The 16,445-nt window shown below is 59.3% G+C and overlaps 2 protein-coding genes across 4 annotated transcripts in view; both read right to left on the bottom strand.

Annotated features, from left to right (window-relative positions):
• Nucleotides 1-2,066: 2,066 nt before the first annotated feature.
• On the bottom strand, nucleotides 2,067-7,276 carry TMEM161A (transmembrane protein 161A). Of its 3 annotated transcripts, none has more exons than XM_077191436.1 (12): nucleotides 7,176-7,276; nucleotides 6,695-6,798; nucleotides 6,535-6,615; nucleotides 6,161-6,258; nucleotides 5,856-6,012; nucleotides 5,491-5,642; nucleotides 5,074-5,134; nucleotides 4,822-4,965; nucleotides 4,329-4,442; nucleotides 3,870-4,044; nucleotides 3,450-3,546; nucleotides 2,067-2,737 (listed from the first exon to the last, which is right to left on the bottom strand). In XM_077191436.1, the coding sequence occupies exons 1-12, from the start codon at nucleotides 7,176-7,178 to the stop codon at nucleotides 2,472-2,474; spliced, it is 1,452 nt and encodes a 483-aa protein (XP_077047551.1). In that variant the 5' UTR covers nucleotides 7,179-7,276; the 3' UTR covers nucleotides 2,067-2,471. The 3 variants fall into 3 exon arrangements, with proteins under 3 accessions (XP_077047551.1, XP_077047550.1, XP_054506203.2); XM_077191435.1 differs by lacking the exon at nucleotides 7,176-7,276 and adding an exon at nucleotides 6,877-7,116 and having other exon boundaries at nucleotides 6,695-6,839; XM_054650228.2 differs by lacking the exon at nucleotides 7,176-7,276 and having other exon boundaries at nucleotides 6,695-6,999.
• A 278-nt stretch (nucleotides 7,277-7,554) lies between these two features.
• LOC143696113 (uncharacterized) overlaps nucleotides 7,555-16,445 on the bottom strand; it is a 29,129-nt gene continuing 20,238 nt past the window's right edge. The window contains exon 3 of the mRNA XM_077191330.1: nucleotides 7,555-8,438. Coding sequence (XP_077047445.1) covers nucleotides 7,851-8,438 — 588 coding nt within the window. The 3' untranslated portion in view covers nucleotides 7,555-7,850. The remainder of the gene's footprint in view (nucleotides 8,439-16,445) is intronic.

Here is a 16,445-nt window from a genome sequence, read left to right as displayed (position 1 = left end):
AAAACCTTTATAACCCCCCCAAAAAAAACCCCCAAAAAACCCCTTATAACCCCCCAAAAAATCCTAAAGCCCCCACAAAAACACCTTTATAACCCCCCCAAAAAAAACCTTTATAACCTCCCAAAAAAGCCTTTAAAAATCCTTCATAATCCTCCCAAAAAAACCTCAAAACCCCCCCAAAAAAACCCTCAAAAATCCTGTCGCAAACCCTGCCAGGGATCCCATTTGGGATGGAGGTGGGGTGGGAATGGGTCCCCCTCATCCCTGCCTGCCAGGGATCCCATTTGGGATAAAATGGGGTGGGAATGGATCCCCCTCATCCCTCCCTGTCGGGGATCCCATTTGGGATAAAATGGGGTGGGAAAGGATTCCCTGTTGGGGATCTCATTTGGGATAAAATGGGGTGGGAATGGATCCCCCTCATCCCTCCCTGCCAGGGATCCCATTTGGGATAAAATGGGGTGGGAATGGATCCCCCTCGTCCCTCGCTGCCAGGGATCTCATTTGGGATGGAAATGGGGTGGGAATGGATCCCCCTCATCCCTCCCTGTTGGCGATCCCATTTGGGATAAAATGGGGTTGAAATGGATTCCCCACATCCCTCCCTGCCAGGGATCCCATTTGGGATAAAATGGGGTGGGAATGGGTCCCCCTCGTCCCTCGCTGCCAGGACGAGCCCCCCAGAGCTGAGATCGCCCCGGCTCTCCCGTGCCCGCCCCCGCCGGAGCCCGCGGGGCGGGAGCGGCCCCCGGTGCCCGCGGCCGTGTCTGCGCCGCCGGCTGCTCGATCTGTCACTGTCGCCGCCGGGCAGGGTCACCCGTCTGGGCAGCTCCCCCGGGACGCTCCGTCTGCGTGTCTGCCTCCGCCGCAACCGGCCCTAGCAACGCGACAGGCGACAGGCGGGACGGCGACACCAGCGCGGGGACAGCGCGGGGACAGCAGCGCCCGCAGCCCCCGGCACCCCAAACCCTGCGGGAACGGCCCCGCACGGCGCCTTCCCGACCGGCCGGGCTGGGCTGGGCTGGGCTGAGCTTTGGGCTCCCCATCTCTCACCGAGCTGGGCGTTGGGCTCCCCATCTCTCACTGGGCTGGGCTTTGGGCTCCCCATTTCCCACCGAGCCGGGCTTTGGGCTCCCCATCTCTCACTGGGCTGGGCTCTGAGTTCCCCATCTCTCACCGAGCTGGGCTCTGAGTTCCCCATCTCTCATTGGGCTGGGCTTTGGGCTCCCCATTTCCCACTGAGCTGGGCTTTGGGCTCCCCATCTCTCATTGGGCTGGGCTTTGGGCTCCCCATTTCCCACTGAGCTGGGCTTTGGGCTCCCCATCTCTCATTGGGCTGGGCTTTGGGCTCCCCATTTCCCACTGAGCTGGGCTTTGGGCTCCCCATTTCCCACCGAGCCGGGCTTTGGGCTCCCCGTCTCTCACTGGGCTGGGCTTTGGGCTCCCTGTCTCTCACTGGGCTGGGCTTTGGGCTCCCTGTCTCTCACTGGGCTGGGCTTTGGGCTCCCCATTTCCCACCGAGCTGGGCTTTGGGCTCCCCATTTCCCACCGAGCTGGGCTCTGAGTTCCCCATCTCTCACTGGGCTGGGCTTTGGGCTCCCCATCTCCTGCTGGGCTGAGCTTTGGATTCCCCACTTGCAAAATGGGAATTTCCCCCTCTTTTTTTTTTTTTTTTTCTGATTTTTTCCCTCAAACATCCAGGGCGAGGATTCCCGGGAAGCAGCAGCAGCAGGAGGAGGAGCTGGATTAGCCCAGTTAACCCCGGCCCAGCGCTGCTGCTCTGGGCGCTCGGCAGGGGGAATTAGGACCATTACAAGGCCATCAAACAGGATCAGGGCCCCGGCCCTTCCTCCCGGCAGCCCAGACCTGATAATCCCGTTACACGCAGCTGCAGCCCTGTCCCACCCCAGGGACAGCCCGGCCCTGTCCCCCCTCAGTGTCACCAGCCCCGGGTGACCCCAGGGACAGGGACAGGTCTGCTCCTCCCGGCTGGTGCCTAAAGCAGCACGGTGGGACCTGCTGGGGGCTTGGGGACACCGAGAGCAGCTTCTGGGTGACAACGACACTGGTGTCACTCGTTTATTGTGAAGCAGCCACCCCCGAGGCTGCTGGGGTCACACACCCCACAAAAACCCCACAATCTCTGCTGGCCACTCCAGGTGCCACTCCTGGATGTCCCCAGCGTGTCCCCAGCCTGTCCCCAGCATGCCAGGAGCCGCTGCCCTCCAGGAAAAGGCAGCACTGGAGTGTCCCCACGAGGGGCAGGCACAGCGGTGACACTAAACCCGTCCTGGTGGCACCAACGTCCCCACAGGTGTCCTCAAAGTGGCACCGATGTCCCCACAGGTGTCCTCAAAGTGGCACCGATGTCCCACAGGTGTCCTCAAAGTGGCACAAGCAGGCAAGGCAGCAGCGAGGGACGGGCAGCACCGAGCCCCCCCCAGTGTCCCCAGTGTCCCCAGTGTCCCCAGTCAGGACGCTGCCAGGTACTGGTGGAAGTAGAGGCCGAAGAGGCTGGTGATCACCTGGCACGCAGCCACCCACCAGGTGAGGAAGGAGAAGAGTCCTCGGAAGAAGGGGGGGGTGAAGATGCAGCCCAGGAGCCCCGAGATCTCCTGCACCACCACCTGCACGTCCCCGCTGTCCCCAGGGTCCCCCTCGGGGCGCGGCGGGGCCACCGGCGCTGCTGGGGACACGGCGGGGGACACGGCGGGGTACAGCCCCCACGAGTGGTGACCTGCGGGACAGGGACAGGAATGGGGTCTGCGGGACACGGGGGACAGGAATGGGGGTCTGGGGGACACGGGGGACAGGAATGGGGGACACGGGGGACAGGAATGGGGGTCTGGGGGACAGGAATGGGGGTCTGGGGGACACGGGGGACAGGAATGGGGGACACGGGGGACAGGAATGGGGGTCTGGGGGACACGGGGGACAGGAATGGGGGACACGGGGGACAGGAATGGGGGTCTGGGGGACACGGGGGACAGGAATGGGGGCCTGGGGGACACGGGGGACAGGAATGGGGGTCTGGGGGACATGGGGGACAGGAATGGGGGACACAAGGGACAGGAATGGGGGACACAAGGGACAGGAATGGGAGTCTCTGAGGGGACACAGAGGACAGGAATGGGGGTCTGGGGGACACAGGGGACACCTCTGGGGCTTGAGGGACACAGGGGACACCTCTGGGGCTTGAGGGACACAGGGGACAGATCTGGATCTCTGAGGGACACAGGGGACAGATCTGGGGGTCTCTGAGGGACACAGGGGACAGCTCTGGCGTGTCCCCGTGCCCCAGCCCTGCTGGTGACACAGGTCCCAGCACCAGAACAGACCCAGGGGACAGACCCAGGGACAGACCCAGGGACATCCTGAGCTGGGGGCTGTGACAGCTGGGGACATTCGGGTCCTGGTGGGCTCCTGCCGCCCCCCGAGCCCCTGCTCACCCAGGGTCTTGAGCAGCAGGGCGCAGTGCAGCGTGAGGATCACGGGCCCCAGGTACTGCAGGCTCACCACGGACACGTAGCAGTAAATCCTGGAGATCTGCGGGAGCCAGGAATGCTCAGAGCCGCGGGAATCCTGGGAGCCGTGCCCCAGTCCCAATCCTCATCCCGATCCCAAGCGTGATCCCAAATCCCAGTCCTGGTCCCCATCCCCATCGCCCTCCCGACCCTGACCCTGACCCCGATCCCAATTCCCCAATCCCCATCCTGTTCCTGGTCCCAGTCCCAATCCTGACCCGGATTCCGATCACATTCCCGATCCCAATCCCGTTCCCGTGTTCCATCCCTGTTCCCATCCCCGTTCCCGTTCCCGCTCCCATTCCCATCCCCATCCCCGCTCCCGTTCCCGCTCCCGTTCCGCACCTGCCGCTGGATGTCGCGGGCCGGGATCCGCCCCGCCTGGCGCCGCATGCGGCGCACCCAGCGCTCGGCCAGCCCCAGGTACGCCTGCAGGTGGTGGCGCGTCCCCAGCAGCCGCAGCAGCGACAGCGCCACCACGGCCCAGAGCCGCAGCGTGTCAAAGGACGCGTCCGACAGGCTGCGGGGACAGGGACACCGCGATGGCACCGGGATGGCACCGGGATGGGGACAGGGAACCCTGATCCACAGGGGACAGGGGACACAGAGGGTCACAGGGGACATTGAGGAGCTGTTGGGGGACACTGGGTGTCACAGGGGACACTGGGGGACATTGGGTGTCACAGGGGTCACTGGGGGTCATGGATGGTCACATGGATGGCCATTGGGTGTCACAAGGGGTTATTGTGGGGACACTGTCACACACGGGGGTCACTGGAGACGTCCCCCAGCTGTGCCACTCACATCTGCACCCTCTGCTTGCCCAGCGGGGCCTGGAGCAGGAAATCCCGGGCCAGGGGCCGGACCCACAGCAGCACCACCAGCACGGGGGCCACGAACCCCACGTGCAGCAGGACCCTGCCAGGGACAGTCACCGACCCACAGAGACCCCATAGGGACCCCACAGAGACCCCACAGAGCCCACAGGGACCCCACAGAGCCCACAGAGCCCACAGGGACCCCACAGAGCCCACAGAGACCCCACAGGGACCCCATAGAGCCCACAGAGCCCTCCCACCCCAAACCTCCCCCAGAGCTGGGGGGTCCTGGCACCCAGCCCTCCCTCCCTCCCCAGCTGTCCCCCACTGTGTCCCCCGTTATCCCCCACTTCCCCCGTTGTCCCCAGCTGTCCCCCCCCCATCCCCAGCTGTCCCCCCCCCCCCCCCATCCCCAGCTGTCCCCAGGTGTCCCCCACTGTCCCCCCAGGTGTCCCCAGGTGTCCCCAGGTGCCACGCACTGTGTCAGGGGTTTGCCGGCCGCCATGCTGAGCGCGTCCAGGTGTGTCTGTGCCAGGCGCAGCCCCGGGAAGGTCAGGCAGGCGCCCAGGAAGGAGCTCAGGGCCACCAGCCCCAGCTTGAAGGCCAGCCTGGCCAGGGGCAGCCTGGGGACACACAGGGGACAGGGGTGATGTTGTTGTCCCCATTCCCAGTGAGTTCCTGCCCCAAACTTCCCAGAACTGTCCCCAAAAAGGGGCTTGGTCCCCACTCACGTCCACTCCCAGCCCCGCGGCTTCAGGATGGGCTCCAGGTTAGAGGAGACTCTGGCCAGCCCTGCAGAGTGACCAATGGGGGAGTGACCAGGGGGGAGTGACCAATGGGGGAGTGACCAGGGGGGAGTGACCAGGGGGAGTGGGGAGTCACCAATGAGTGGGGAGTGACCCCTGGGCATGAGGAGTGACCCCATGAGTGACGCCCATGAGTGACCAATGAGTGGGGAGTGACCCCCATGAGTGGGGAGTGACCCCCATGAGTGACCCCCATGAGTGACCCCCATGAGTGGGGAGTGACCCCTGGGAGTGAGGAGTGACCCCCATGAGTGGGGAGTGACCCCTGGGCGTGCTGTGACCCCCCTGGCCGGGGTCCCCAGCGCCCCCTCCCCTGTCCCCGTCCCCGTCCCCGTCACGCACCGGCCTCGAGGCCGAACTCCAGGTAATCCTCGCGGACCACCAGGGCCAGCATGGCCAGCAGGAGGAAGAAGAAGGCGGAGGTGAGGCACACGGAGCGCTCGCCGCCCTCCTCCGAGCGGAAGTAGTGACGCATCACCATGCAGAACACCTTGCTGGGCGTGGGGGCGGCTGTCAAGGAAACGGGGACACCGCGGGACCCCCAAACTTCTGCTCACCCCCAGCCGCCACCACCACCAGCTCCTCTGCAGGGCACCTGCAGAACTCCTCATAAATGAACCCCGAATGTTCAGCTTCACCCCTCAGCTGGGAGGGAAGCAATGCTGGCGGGGCTCCCCTTTCTGCCTGGCCCCCCAAAGCGAGGATACACAGAGAAGAGGACGGTGAGCAGGCACCAGAGCACGCCCAGGTTGCTCTCCCTGGCGGGGCTCACCAGGCAGAAATAGCCCTCGCTGAAGGCGTAGACGGCGCCGGCGTAGACAGAGAAATCCACGAACCACTGGTACTCCAGGAAATGGCGCAGCACTGCGGGCACGGGGACAGCGTGTCACCGGGCTGGGGACATGGCACCGGGCTGGGGACACGCGTGTCACTGCACTGGGGACACACCACCATACTGGGGACACCTCTGTCACCGCTCTGGGGACAGCCCCGCAGCGTCCCCGGGCCTTACCCAGCGCGTCCACGGCCGTGATGGGGCTGGTGTCCAGCTGCAGCTCGATGTCCCGTGGCACCGACAGGGGTCTGTCCTCTGCCACCCCACTGGCCCTCCTGCAGGGAACCCAGCAGCGCATGGCTGTCCCCGTGTCACCCATGGCTGTCCCCGTGTCACCCATGGCCGTCCCCTTGTCACCCCTGGCTGTCCCCTTGTCACCCATGGCTGTCCCCGTGTCACCCCCGGCTCATCCCCTGTGTCACCCCCGGCACCCTGGGGTGGCATCTGCTGTCCCCAACCCCAAACACGTCCCCAACCCTGAACGTGTCCCCAACCCCAAATGTGTCCCCAGCCCCGATCGTGTCCCGCTCCCACCCCCAGGTGACGCTGACCTGTCCCTCCTGCTCTTGGGGCGCTGCTTCCCGGCCAGGGCGCAGAGCTCCTCGTCCGAGGGGTGCTTGTACCTGTACAGGCTGCGGGGACAGGGGGGTGACAGGGGCTGGCTGTCCCCAGGGGGCACGGGGGACACGGGGGACAGGGACAGAGCCGTACCTGCCGTTGCAGAGCAGCCAGCGGGCGAAGGAGCAGTGCGGGGCCATCTTCTGCATCAGGCTGGCGGCCAGCAGGGTGACCACCACCTGCACCCCCATCACCGCCTGGGCAGGGACACCGGGGTCACCCCCGGGGCTGGGGGGACCTGGGGACACCCCTGGGATCACTGGGGCTGGGGGGACGAGGGGACACCCCTGCAGGGCAGAGCTGGGCATGGGGCTGTCCCCTGCTCTGGGGACACCCCCGATGTGAAGCCCCCAGGCAGGGACCAGCTGGGACCCCCGGGCAGGGACCCCCCGGCCGTGCCCAACCCCGGGACCCTTCGGGCAGCCTGGCCATGCAACCCCGCTCAGAACTCTCGGTCCAGCCCCGGTCCATCCCGATCCATCCCGGTCCATTCCCGGTTCCTCCCCCGGTTCCTCTCCCGGTTCCTCTCCCGGTTCCCCCCCGGTCCCCCCGGTCCATCCCGGTCCGTGCCCACCATGCCGGGGTCAGCGCAAAGGCGCCCACAGGAAGCCCCGCCCCCGCAGTCACGCCCCTCTAGTCAGCCAATCCTCGGCTGTGTTGCTTTTGATTGGCAGGCTAGTGACCAATGACAGGGCGGCTGTGGGAGGGGCGGGCTCTGCGCCGCGCGCGGTTCCGCGGGCGGGGCCTCCCGGGAGCGGCGGGGCCGCGGGTTCGAGCCCGGCGGGGCCGAGCCCACACGGGATAATCGATAGTATCGATAATATCGGTAATAAATCATATCCGCGTGTCTTCCCTCATCCCCGCCCTGGGCTAACCCCGGGCAAACGCCAGGGACCCACCGAAGCTGACCCACACTCCCCCTCCTCGGCTGACCTGTACAAACCAGACTCGACTCGGGGAAATTAATTTAATTTATTACCAATCAAAGCAGAGCAGCATCATGAGGAATAAAACGAAATCTCAGTGCCAGGACCCGCATCCCCGTGCCAGGACCCACATCCCGGTATCAGGACCCAAATCCCGTGCCAGGATCCGCATCCCCGTGCCAGGACCCGCACCCCGGCGCGCTGTGCGCCCATCCCGGCCCATCCCGGGTCCCCAGGGCCCGGCCGTGCCGCTGGTCCAGCCCGGGCCGTTCCCGGGGGTTGCCATGGATATCGATCTCCCTGGCGACGGGATGCGCTTCCCGCTAGATGTCGCTTCCGCCCGCGCCCGGAGCATCCCCCGAGGGTCGGGGTACCCCAGAACCCCTCCCCTGGGCAGCCCCCGCCGTGCCCCCCGCGCCAGCCCCTCCACCGATGGAATGCGGTGCCAAAAATCCCCCAAATTCCCCCAAGGTGACCCAGAGCCCAGGGAAGCCTCCTGCTCCGTCACCTTCGATGTCTCCATGCCCTGAGCCCCAAATCCCCCCAGATCTGACACTCGGCCCCTCCGGAGAGAGCGCGGAGCCTCGGAGCCCCCAGGGCGCCGCTTTCAGCTCGGCCGGGCCACAAAACCCCGAGGGGAAGGTGGAAGATGGATGCTCGGAGCACCCCCAGGACACAAAGGCGCCTTTGAGCGCTGATTTTACACCGCTCCCCATTAGCATCAGCAAAGGGAGCGCCCGCCGCGGGGCGCCGCCGATGCGCGGCCCCCGAGTGTCCCCAAACGTCCCCAAATCGCTGCTGCGGGGCCGCATCCCCGTCCCAGCCGGGGCCACCTCGCTCCGCCGCGCCGCCCGTCCCGGCTCGGGGCGCTCCCACCTCCGTCCCCTCCGCCGGCCGTTTGTGCCCCCTCCCTGAAAGGAAGAAAATAAAATAAAATAAAACCCGAGTTTCCCGTGGCGCACAAAGGCGGCGGGCGGGCATTGTCCCGGGGCTGCATCGCATTACCCGGGGCCCGCAGAAATCGCTCGTATTTCACGCTCCATCGAGCAGCTGCCTGTGTATATTTTCTGTGTTGCACTTTTAGCATGACAAAAGGAGAGGGCCTGTGAACTCCTTGCTCTTCAGACCTCTCCGACTTGTCCCCCCGAGCGGAGCCCCCCTCGGTTAGCATAACAAACTGCCACGCTTCCCCTCCCGTGCGGCCTTTTCCCTCCTTTTAGCGCTTTTATTGATTTTATTTATTTATTTTAATTTTTTTTCCCACCGTTAATTTAATGTATAGCTCAGTATTTGGAGGAAGGAGGGCTCGGGGATTTTGGGGATGTCCCTGCTGAGCTTTGGCCTGGCTCTTGTCACCCAGAAAGGTTTGGTGGCATTTCGGAGCTGTCCCCTGCGGAGGGGACAGGGCTGGAGTCACCAAACTCTGAGATGCTCCTGTTGGAGCTGTGGGCTCGCCTTGAAATTTGGTTAAAAAACGGGAAAAAAAGAGAATTGTGGGGCTGGAATGAGGCTCGTGGGGCTGGGGCAACCTGGCCCTGTCCCACCTGTCCCCACCTGTCCCCAACCTGTCCCCAACCTGTCCCCAGCCTGTCCCCAGCCTGTCCCCAACCTGTCCCCAACCTGTCCCCACCTTGTCCCACCTGTCCCCACCTTGTCCCACCTGTCCCCAACCTGTCCCCAACCTGTCCCCAACCTGTCCCCAACCTGTCCCCACCTTGTCCCACCTGTCCCCAGCCTGTCCCCAGCCTGTCCCACCTGTTTCCATTCTGAGGAAAGGGGACAGGTGACACCTGGGGACAGGGGAAGGGGACAGGTGACACCTTGGGACAGGGGGAAGGGACAGGTGACACCTTGGGACAGGTGACATTTGTGACATTTGCCCTGCCAGGAATTCCTCACCGGGCGCCTCCTCGGGGCGGGGTCTCCTGGGGACACCGGGGACGCCGGGAGCGGCGGTGGCAGCGCCGCACTCACGCCCTGGTCACTGCTGGGGGCCCGAGGAGCTGGGCCCGATGGCCCGGCCGGGGGCTGTGGTCACCAAGAGCCCGGAGAGAGTCCTGGGGATGGACAGGGAGGGACAGGGATGGACAGGGAGGGACAGGGAGGGACAGGGATGGACAGGGATGGACAGGGATGGACAAGGATGGACAAGGATGGACAGGGAGGGACAGGGAGGGACAGGGATGGACAGGGATGGACAGGGATGGACAGGGAGGGACAGGGATGGACAGGGATGGACAGGGAGGGACAGGGATGGACAGGGATGGACAGGGATGGACAGGGAGGGACAGGGAGGGACAGGGATGGACAAGGATGGACAGGGATGGACAGGGATGGACAAGGATGGACACAGGTGGACAGGGATGGACAGGGAGGGACAGGGATGGACAAGGATGGACAGGGATGGACAGGGATGGACAGGGAGGGACAGGGGGGGACAGGGATGGACAGGGATGGACAGGGAGGGACAGGGAGGGACAGGGATGGACAGGGATGGACAGGGAGGGACAGGGATGGACAGGGAGGGACAGGGAGGGACAGGGAGGGACAGGGAGGGACACAGGTGGACAGGGAGGGACAGGGATGGACAAGGATGGACAGGGATGGACAGGGATGGACACAGGTGGACAGGGAGGGACAGGGATGGACAGGGATGGACACAGGTGGACAGGGAGGGACAGGGAGGGACAGGGAGGGACAGGGATGGACAGGGATGGACAGGGATGGACAGGGAGGGACACAGGTGGACAAGGATGGACAGGGATGGACAGGGATGGACACACCCGAGGTCACTTGCAGTCCCCAGGAATGTCCCTGCTCCCAGCTCCCAATTCCCAGTTCCCAATTCCCAGCTCCCAATTCCCAGTTCCCAATCCCCAGTTCCCAATTCCCAATTCCCAGTTCCCAATTCCCAGCTCCCAGTTCCCAATTCCCAATTCCCAGTTCCCAGTTCCCAATCCCCAGTTCCCAGTTCCCAGCTCCCAGTTCCCAGTTCCCAATTCCCAGTTCCCAGTTCCCATCTCCCTCACTATCCCACGTCGTTCCAGCCTCTGCCTCACGCAGCCCCGCACGGCCTGAGCCCAGATTCCCTCATTAATTAATCAGCTGGGATAATTAATCAGGGCACCCTGCACGTACAACCCCCAGGGTTGTTTTTGGGGTCTCTGCTGGTTCCCCCAGCCCCAATTCCCGGGATTTTTGGGATTCAGGTCCAGGGGAGGATCCTGACCCCCTCCAGCCCCGAGGATGCCCCAGGGATTCCCAGGAATTCCCAGAATTCCCAGGAATTCCCAGAAATTCCCAGGATTTTGGTGCTCACTCTGTTTCCATGATCCCAAGGAAATTTCTGTCCCATCCCAATAGGAACAGGAAGAGCAGGATCTGTTTGGTTTGGATCTGTTTAATTTGGGACGGGCTGGATCTGTTTAATCTGGATCTGTTTAATCTGGATCTGTTTAATTTGGATCTGTTTAATCTGCGAAGGGCTGGATCTGTTTCAGGGCAGCTCCAACAAATAAACCAAGGAATTTCGGGCAGGAAAACCAGGATTTCTCATTTCTGGAAATCCTCAATATTCCCCTCATGGAACAACCAAGACTCGAGGTTTTTTGGGTTTTTTTGGGGTTTTTTGGGGTTTTTTGGGGTTTCTGGGGGTTTTTTGGGGTTTTTTGGGGTGAAACCAACCCCCAACAAATCCCATTTTTCCAGGGCACAGCCAGAGCCGCTGGAACCTCCCCGCTCTCCAAGAACCCCCCTGGGGAAAACCAAAACTCCAAAAGTGGATTTGGGGCAGAACTCAGCATTTCCAGCCGGGAACACCCCCAGGAAAAGGTGGGGGGAATTCGGGAATTTGGGAATTTGGGAATTTGGGATCCCGGGGTCCCCACTCCCTCCCCCCTCGCCAGGCTGGGAACAGCTTGAGTGTCCAGGCGGGAATTCATTTAAATAAATTTCCATAGGGATTAATTCCACCCTTCCCGGCAGCCCGTGGGACTGGGGAGGTGGGAAAATGAGGAGGAGGAGGAGGAGGAGCTGCCCTTCCTCCCCAGCCTTGAGAATGTCTGGAGCCCATCCCGACCCTCCCAAATCTCTGCTCCCAAGGTTGGAAGATTCCCCAAATTCCCCGAATTCCCCCCAAAAATTCCCAAGAATCGCCTTCCCCCCCCCCCCAAAAAAAAATCCCATCAATGAGAGGAATTTGGGATGCAGAAAGGGAATTTCCACGGTGGAAAATAAAATAAAATAAAATAAAATAAAATAAAATAAAATAAAATAAAATAAAATTTTAAATAAATAAATATTTAAATTAAATAGACAAATAAATAAATAAAATGAATGCATAAATAAAATACAATAGAATAAGCAAATTAAATAAATAAATTTTAAAAAGTAAACAGATTTCTAAAAATCCCATTAATGAGAGAAATTTGGGATGCATAAAGGGAATTTCCACGGTGGGAAACCCATGGATGCTAATTAATAAAATAAATACATACATACATACATAAAATGAATACGTAAATTAAATACAATAGAATAAGTAAATAAAATAAAATAACCAAATAAAAAAATAAGTAAATAAAAGGAATGCATAAATAAAATACAATAGAATAAGTAAATGAAATACAAAAATAACAATTAAATAAAATAAATAGAAATATAGGAAAAATTAATAAATAACAGAAATAAAATACAATAAAAATAAAATAAGAATAAATAAAATAAAATTATGAAATAAAATTTAAAAAATAGAAAATAAAATAAAATAATAAATTTAAAAGGCATTTTGGGCTCCATCCCCGTGCCTCAGTTTCCCCTCCATCACCCCTTCATTCCACCCAATCTCCCCAAAACCTTCAGCTACAAAATCACCAAATGACAGAACACTTTCCGCGGGCGGGGGTGACAAGCAGCGATTTTGATGAGTTAAGAAGGGGAAACCCCGGGCAGGAGCCGCGGCGCCCTTGACCCGCGGCCGTCCCCGCAGCTGCCGGGGCTCAATGGGGGCTTTGTCCCCTCCCGGGATATTTATGGGGCCGGCGGTGCCGCGACACCCGCGGGATTTATGGCATTTCCAGATTTCCAGCTGCTCCTCGGCCTGGCCCGGCCTTTCCCCCATCCTGGGAGGTTTTTCCCATCCTGGTTTTTTCCCCCATTTTTCAGCAAAAAAAAGCGCGAACAGGTGGGGGGGGGGGGTTTCCCTCTTTTCCCCATTTTCTCCCCTCTTTTCCCCCTTTCCCCCTTTTTTCCCCTCTCTTATTTTCCCAAAAAAAACCTAAAACCCAATTTAAAACCAAACAGGTGGGGAGATTATCCCACTTTTCCCTTTTTAGTTTTTTTCCTTGAAAAAAGACGGGGACTGGGACTGGATTGGGGCTGGGACTGGGACAGGGACAGGGACTGGACTGGGACTGGATTGGGGCTGGGACTGGGACTGGGATTGGGACTGGATTGGGACTGGATTGGGGCTGGGACAGGGACTGGATTGGGACTGGATCGGGGTTGGGTTCTGGGCTTTTCCTCTGGGCTGGGTGGGAATTTTTTCTCCTGACCCCAAGCACCCCACGGGAGGGAGGAGGAGGAGGAGGATGAGGATGATCCGGAGCCACTTCCCGCCTTTTCCCCAGAGGAAATCCCGGATTTTCCTCCTCTTCCTCGGCAGGAAGCTGAAATTTTCCCCCTCTTCCCCAGGCGGGGCCGCGACCAACCAGGAACCTCCCTGTCCCTTCCCTGTCCCTTCCCTGTCCCTTCCCTGTCCCTTCCTGGTCCCGTTCCTGTTCCCATTCCCTGTCCCTTTCCTGGTCCCCATTCTGGTCCCATTCCCACTCCCTTTTCCAGACCATCCCTGACCCCATTCCCAGTCCCATTCCCAGTCCCATTCCCAGTCCCATTCCATTCCTGTTCCCAATCCTGCTCCCATTCCCAGTCCCATTCCTGATCCCAGCCCTGTTCCCATCCCAGTCCCATTCCCAATCCCATTCCAATTCCCATTCCCGGGGCTCCTCCATGGCCCCACAGCCACGCCAGCCACACCCAGATCCCAAATGTCACCAGCGCCAGAATGTCACTGGTGTCACCTCTCCAATGTCACCAGTGTCACCTCCCCAATGCCACCAGTGCCACCTCCCCAGTGTCACCAGTGCCACCTCCCCAGTGTCACCAGTGTCACCTCCCCAATGTCACCAGTGCCACCTTCCCAGTGTCACCAGTGTCACCTCTCCAGTGCCACCTCTCCAGTGTCACCAGTGTCACCTCCCCAGTGCCACCAGTGTCACCTCTCCAGTGTCACCTCCCCAGTGTCACCAGTGTCACCTCTCCAGTGTCACCAATGTCACCTCCCCAATGTCACCAGTGCCACCTCCCCAATGTCACCAGTGTCACCTCTCCAGTGTCACCAATGTCACCTCCCCAATGCCACCAGTGTCACCTCCCCAATGTCACCAGTGCCACCTCCCCAATGCCACCAGTGTCACCTCTCCAGTGCCACCTCCCCAGTGTCACCAATGTCACCTCCCCAGTGTCACCGTTGTCACCTCCCGCCACCTCCCTCCCTCCCCACGGTGACATCGCCCCCCTGGCAGCAGCGGGGCAGGGTGGGAGGGCCCGGAAAGCCAAAACCTCGGGGTTTTGGGGAAGAGCTGGAGAGGCAGAGCTCCTTCCCGAGGCTCCGTGCCCTGTCCGTGCAGGGCAGGGACGCAGGGAGGGACACGGAACATTCCGGAAACACCCGGATAAACCCCGGCGGGAACCGCGCGCGAACCACGAGGCCAAGGCACCGCCTCAAACCACTGCCAAAAAAAACCTAAAAACCCCAAAATGCCTTCCCTGAGCTCCCCAAAGCCCCCCGGGGAACCTCGGCTGGGCCCAGCCTCGGGTCCAGTTTAGCTGAGCTCGGCTTAACCGTGGGGCAAAGCTGAGCGCGCACACTGAGCGTCGTAATGACCAACCCGGGAAAAAACCCCAAAAAAACCCAAAAAAACACAAAAAACCCCACGGGGACGAGCCAGGACCCTCCCTGAGCTCTCCAAAACCCCCTGGGGAACCTCGGCTGGGCCCGGCTTTGGCTGAGCTCGGCTTAATTGTGGGGCAAAGCCGAGCGCGCACGCTGAGCACCGTAATTAGCAGCCCTGCCCCCAGCAGCAGCTCCTGATGATGATGATGATGATGATGATGATGGTGGCGGTGGTGGTGGTTAATTTGCTCTGCATCTGGGCCCCCACCTGCTCTGAATATGCAAACGCCGCTGATTTGCTCCTCCTCGGGGAGGGGGGCAAGGAACAAAGAGACCCCACAAAGGAACCCGAGAGCTGCACCCAGCACGGGGGAGTTCGGGCTGAAAGGGAATTCCCTGGCTTGGCCAAAATGGGGGGAATTCGGCCTAAAATGGAATTTCTTGAGTTTGAAAAAATGGGGAGGATTCGGCCTTAAAGGGAATTTCTTGGGATTGCCAAAATGGGGGGAATTCAGCCTTAAAGCTGGTTTGCTGAAACGGGGGGAGTTTGGGCTTAAAGGGAATTTCCTGGGTTGGCCAAAATGGGGGAAATTCGGCCTAAAATGGAATTTCTTGAGTTTGAAAAAATGGGGAAGATTCCGCCTTAAATTTGGTTTGCCAAAATGGGGGGAGTTTGGGCTTAAAGGGAATTCCCTGGGTTGGCCAAAATGGGGGGAATTCAGCCTAAAATGGAATTTCTTGGGATTGCCAAAATGGGGAGGATTCCGCCTTAAATTTGGTTTGCTGAAACGGGGGGAGTTTGGCCTTGAAGGGAATTCCCTGGGTTTGTTGAAGTCGGGAGCGTTCGGCCCAAGGGGGAATTTCCTGGGTTTGACAGAATGGGGAGAGTTTGGCCTTAAAGGGAATTTCCTTGGTGTTCCAAAACGTGGAGATTTCTGCTCTGCAGCTGAGTCTCTGGTTTTTTTTCCAAAGTGAGATTTTGACCCCACAGCCAAATATTCTTGATTTGGCAAAATGTGGAGATTTCGGCCTTGCAGGTGAATTTCCTTGGCTTTCCAAAATGAGATTTCAGCCCTACAGCCAAATTTCCAAGGTTTTCCAAAGGGAGAATTTGCCCATTTTCTTTCCTTTTTTCCCCTTTTTCCCCCCCATCTCTCTCCCAATCCTGAGCGCTTCCTTTATGTTTATTTTATTTATTTTATTTTATTTTTTAATCCACAGGAATTACTGGGAGGTGAAATGGAACCCTTGGGCTCATCTTGGTTCTCCTCCTTCCTTCCTTCCTTCCTCCCTTTTCCTTTTTAATTTATTAAAAAATACATTTAAATATAATAATTTTTTTTCCCTTTTATTTTTTTTTTTCCTCAGCTATGGAAGAAAATTATGAATGGAAAGGAGGAGGCTGGGCTGGATTAAAACCGAGACAAAAGAAGGGAGAAAAAAAAAAAAAAATCATCCTCGCTTGTTTTCCTTTGCCGCGGGGAATCCACGTGGGGAAGGCGGGGGAAAAAAAGGGAAAAAAAATAATTTCAAAAGTGGCAAGAGGAGAAATAAATCCGGCCTGGAAAAGCTGCATGGGAGATTTTGAGCCTGGCCTTTCCTCCTGCCCACCTGGATGGAACACGGGGACACAGGGATGCCAAAATATCGATGGTTTTTCCCTTTTATCCCCACAGTTTTTAGGATTTTTGCTCCATTTTCCCTCCCTCTTGGGTTTATTTTTCTCCCCTGCCCTGTGGATCCTCCTCCTCCTCCTCTCTCCTCCTTTCCCTTTTGCCCTCCTTGGGAATTCAGGGGGCATTTCCTGATCTTTTTTCTGGAAATTCCAGGTGTCCTGAAACCCAAAAATTCATCCCAAAAGCCCCAAAAACCCAAAATTCTTCCCAACCCCCCTGGTTCCCGTTGGCTCTGCCCACGGAGGAGCCAGGGTTAAAAAATCCCATTTTTATATATTTATATATTGTTA

The sequence above is a fragment of the Agelaius phoeniceus genome, chromosome 29 (assembly GCF_051311805.1).
Source record: "Agelaius phoeniceus isolate bAgePho1 chromosome 29, bAgePho1.hap1, whole genome shotgun sequence".
Lineage (NCBI taxonomy): Eukaryota > Metazoa > Chordata > Aves > Passeriformes > Icteridae > Agelaius > Agelaius phoeniceus.
The sequence above is the reverse complement of the archived record's forward strand: the minus strand, read 5'-3'. Positions and strand labels throughout refer to the sequence as shown.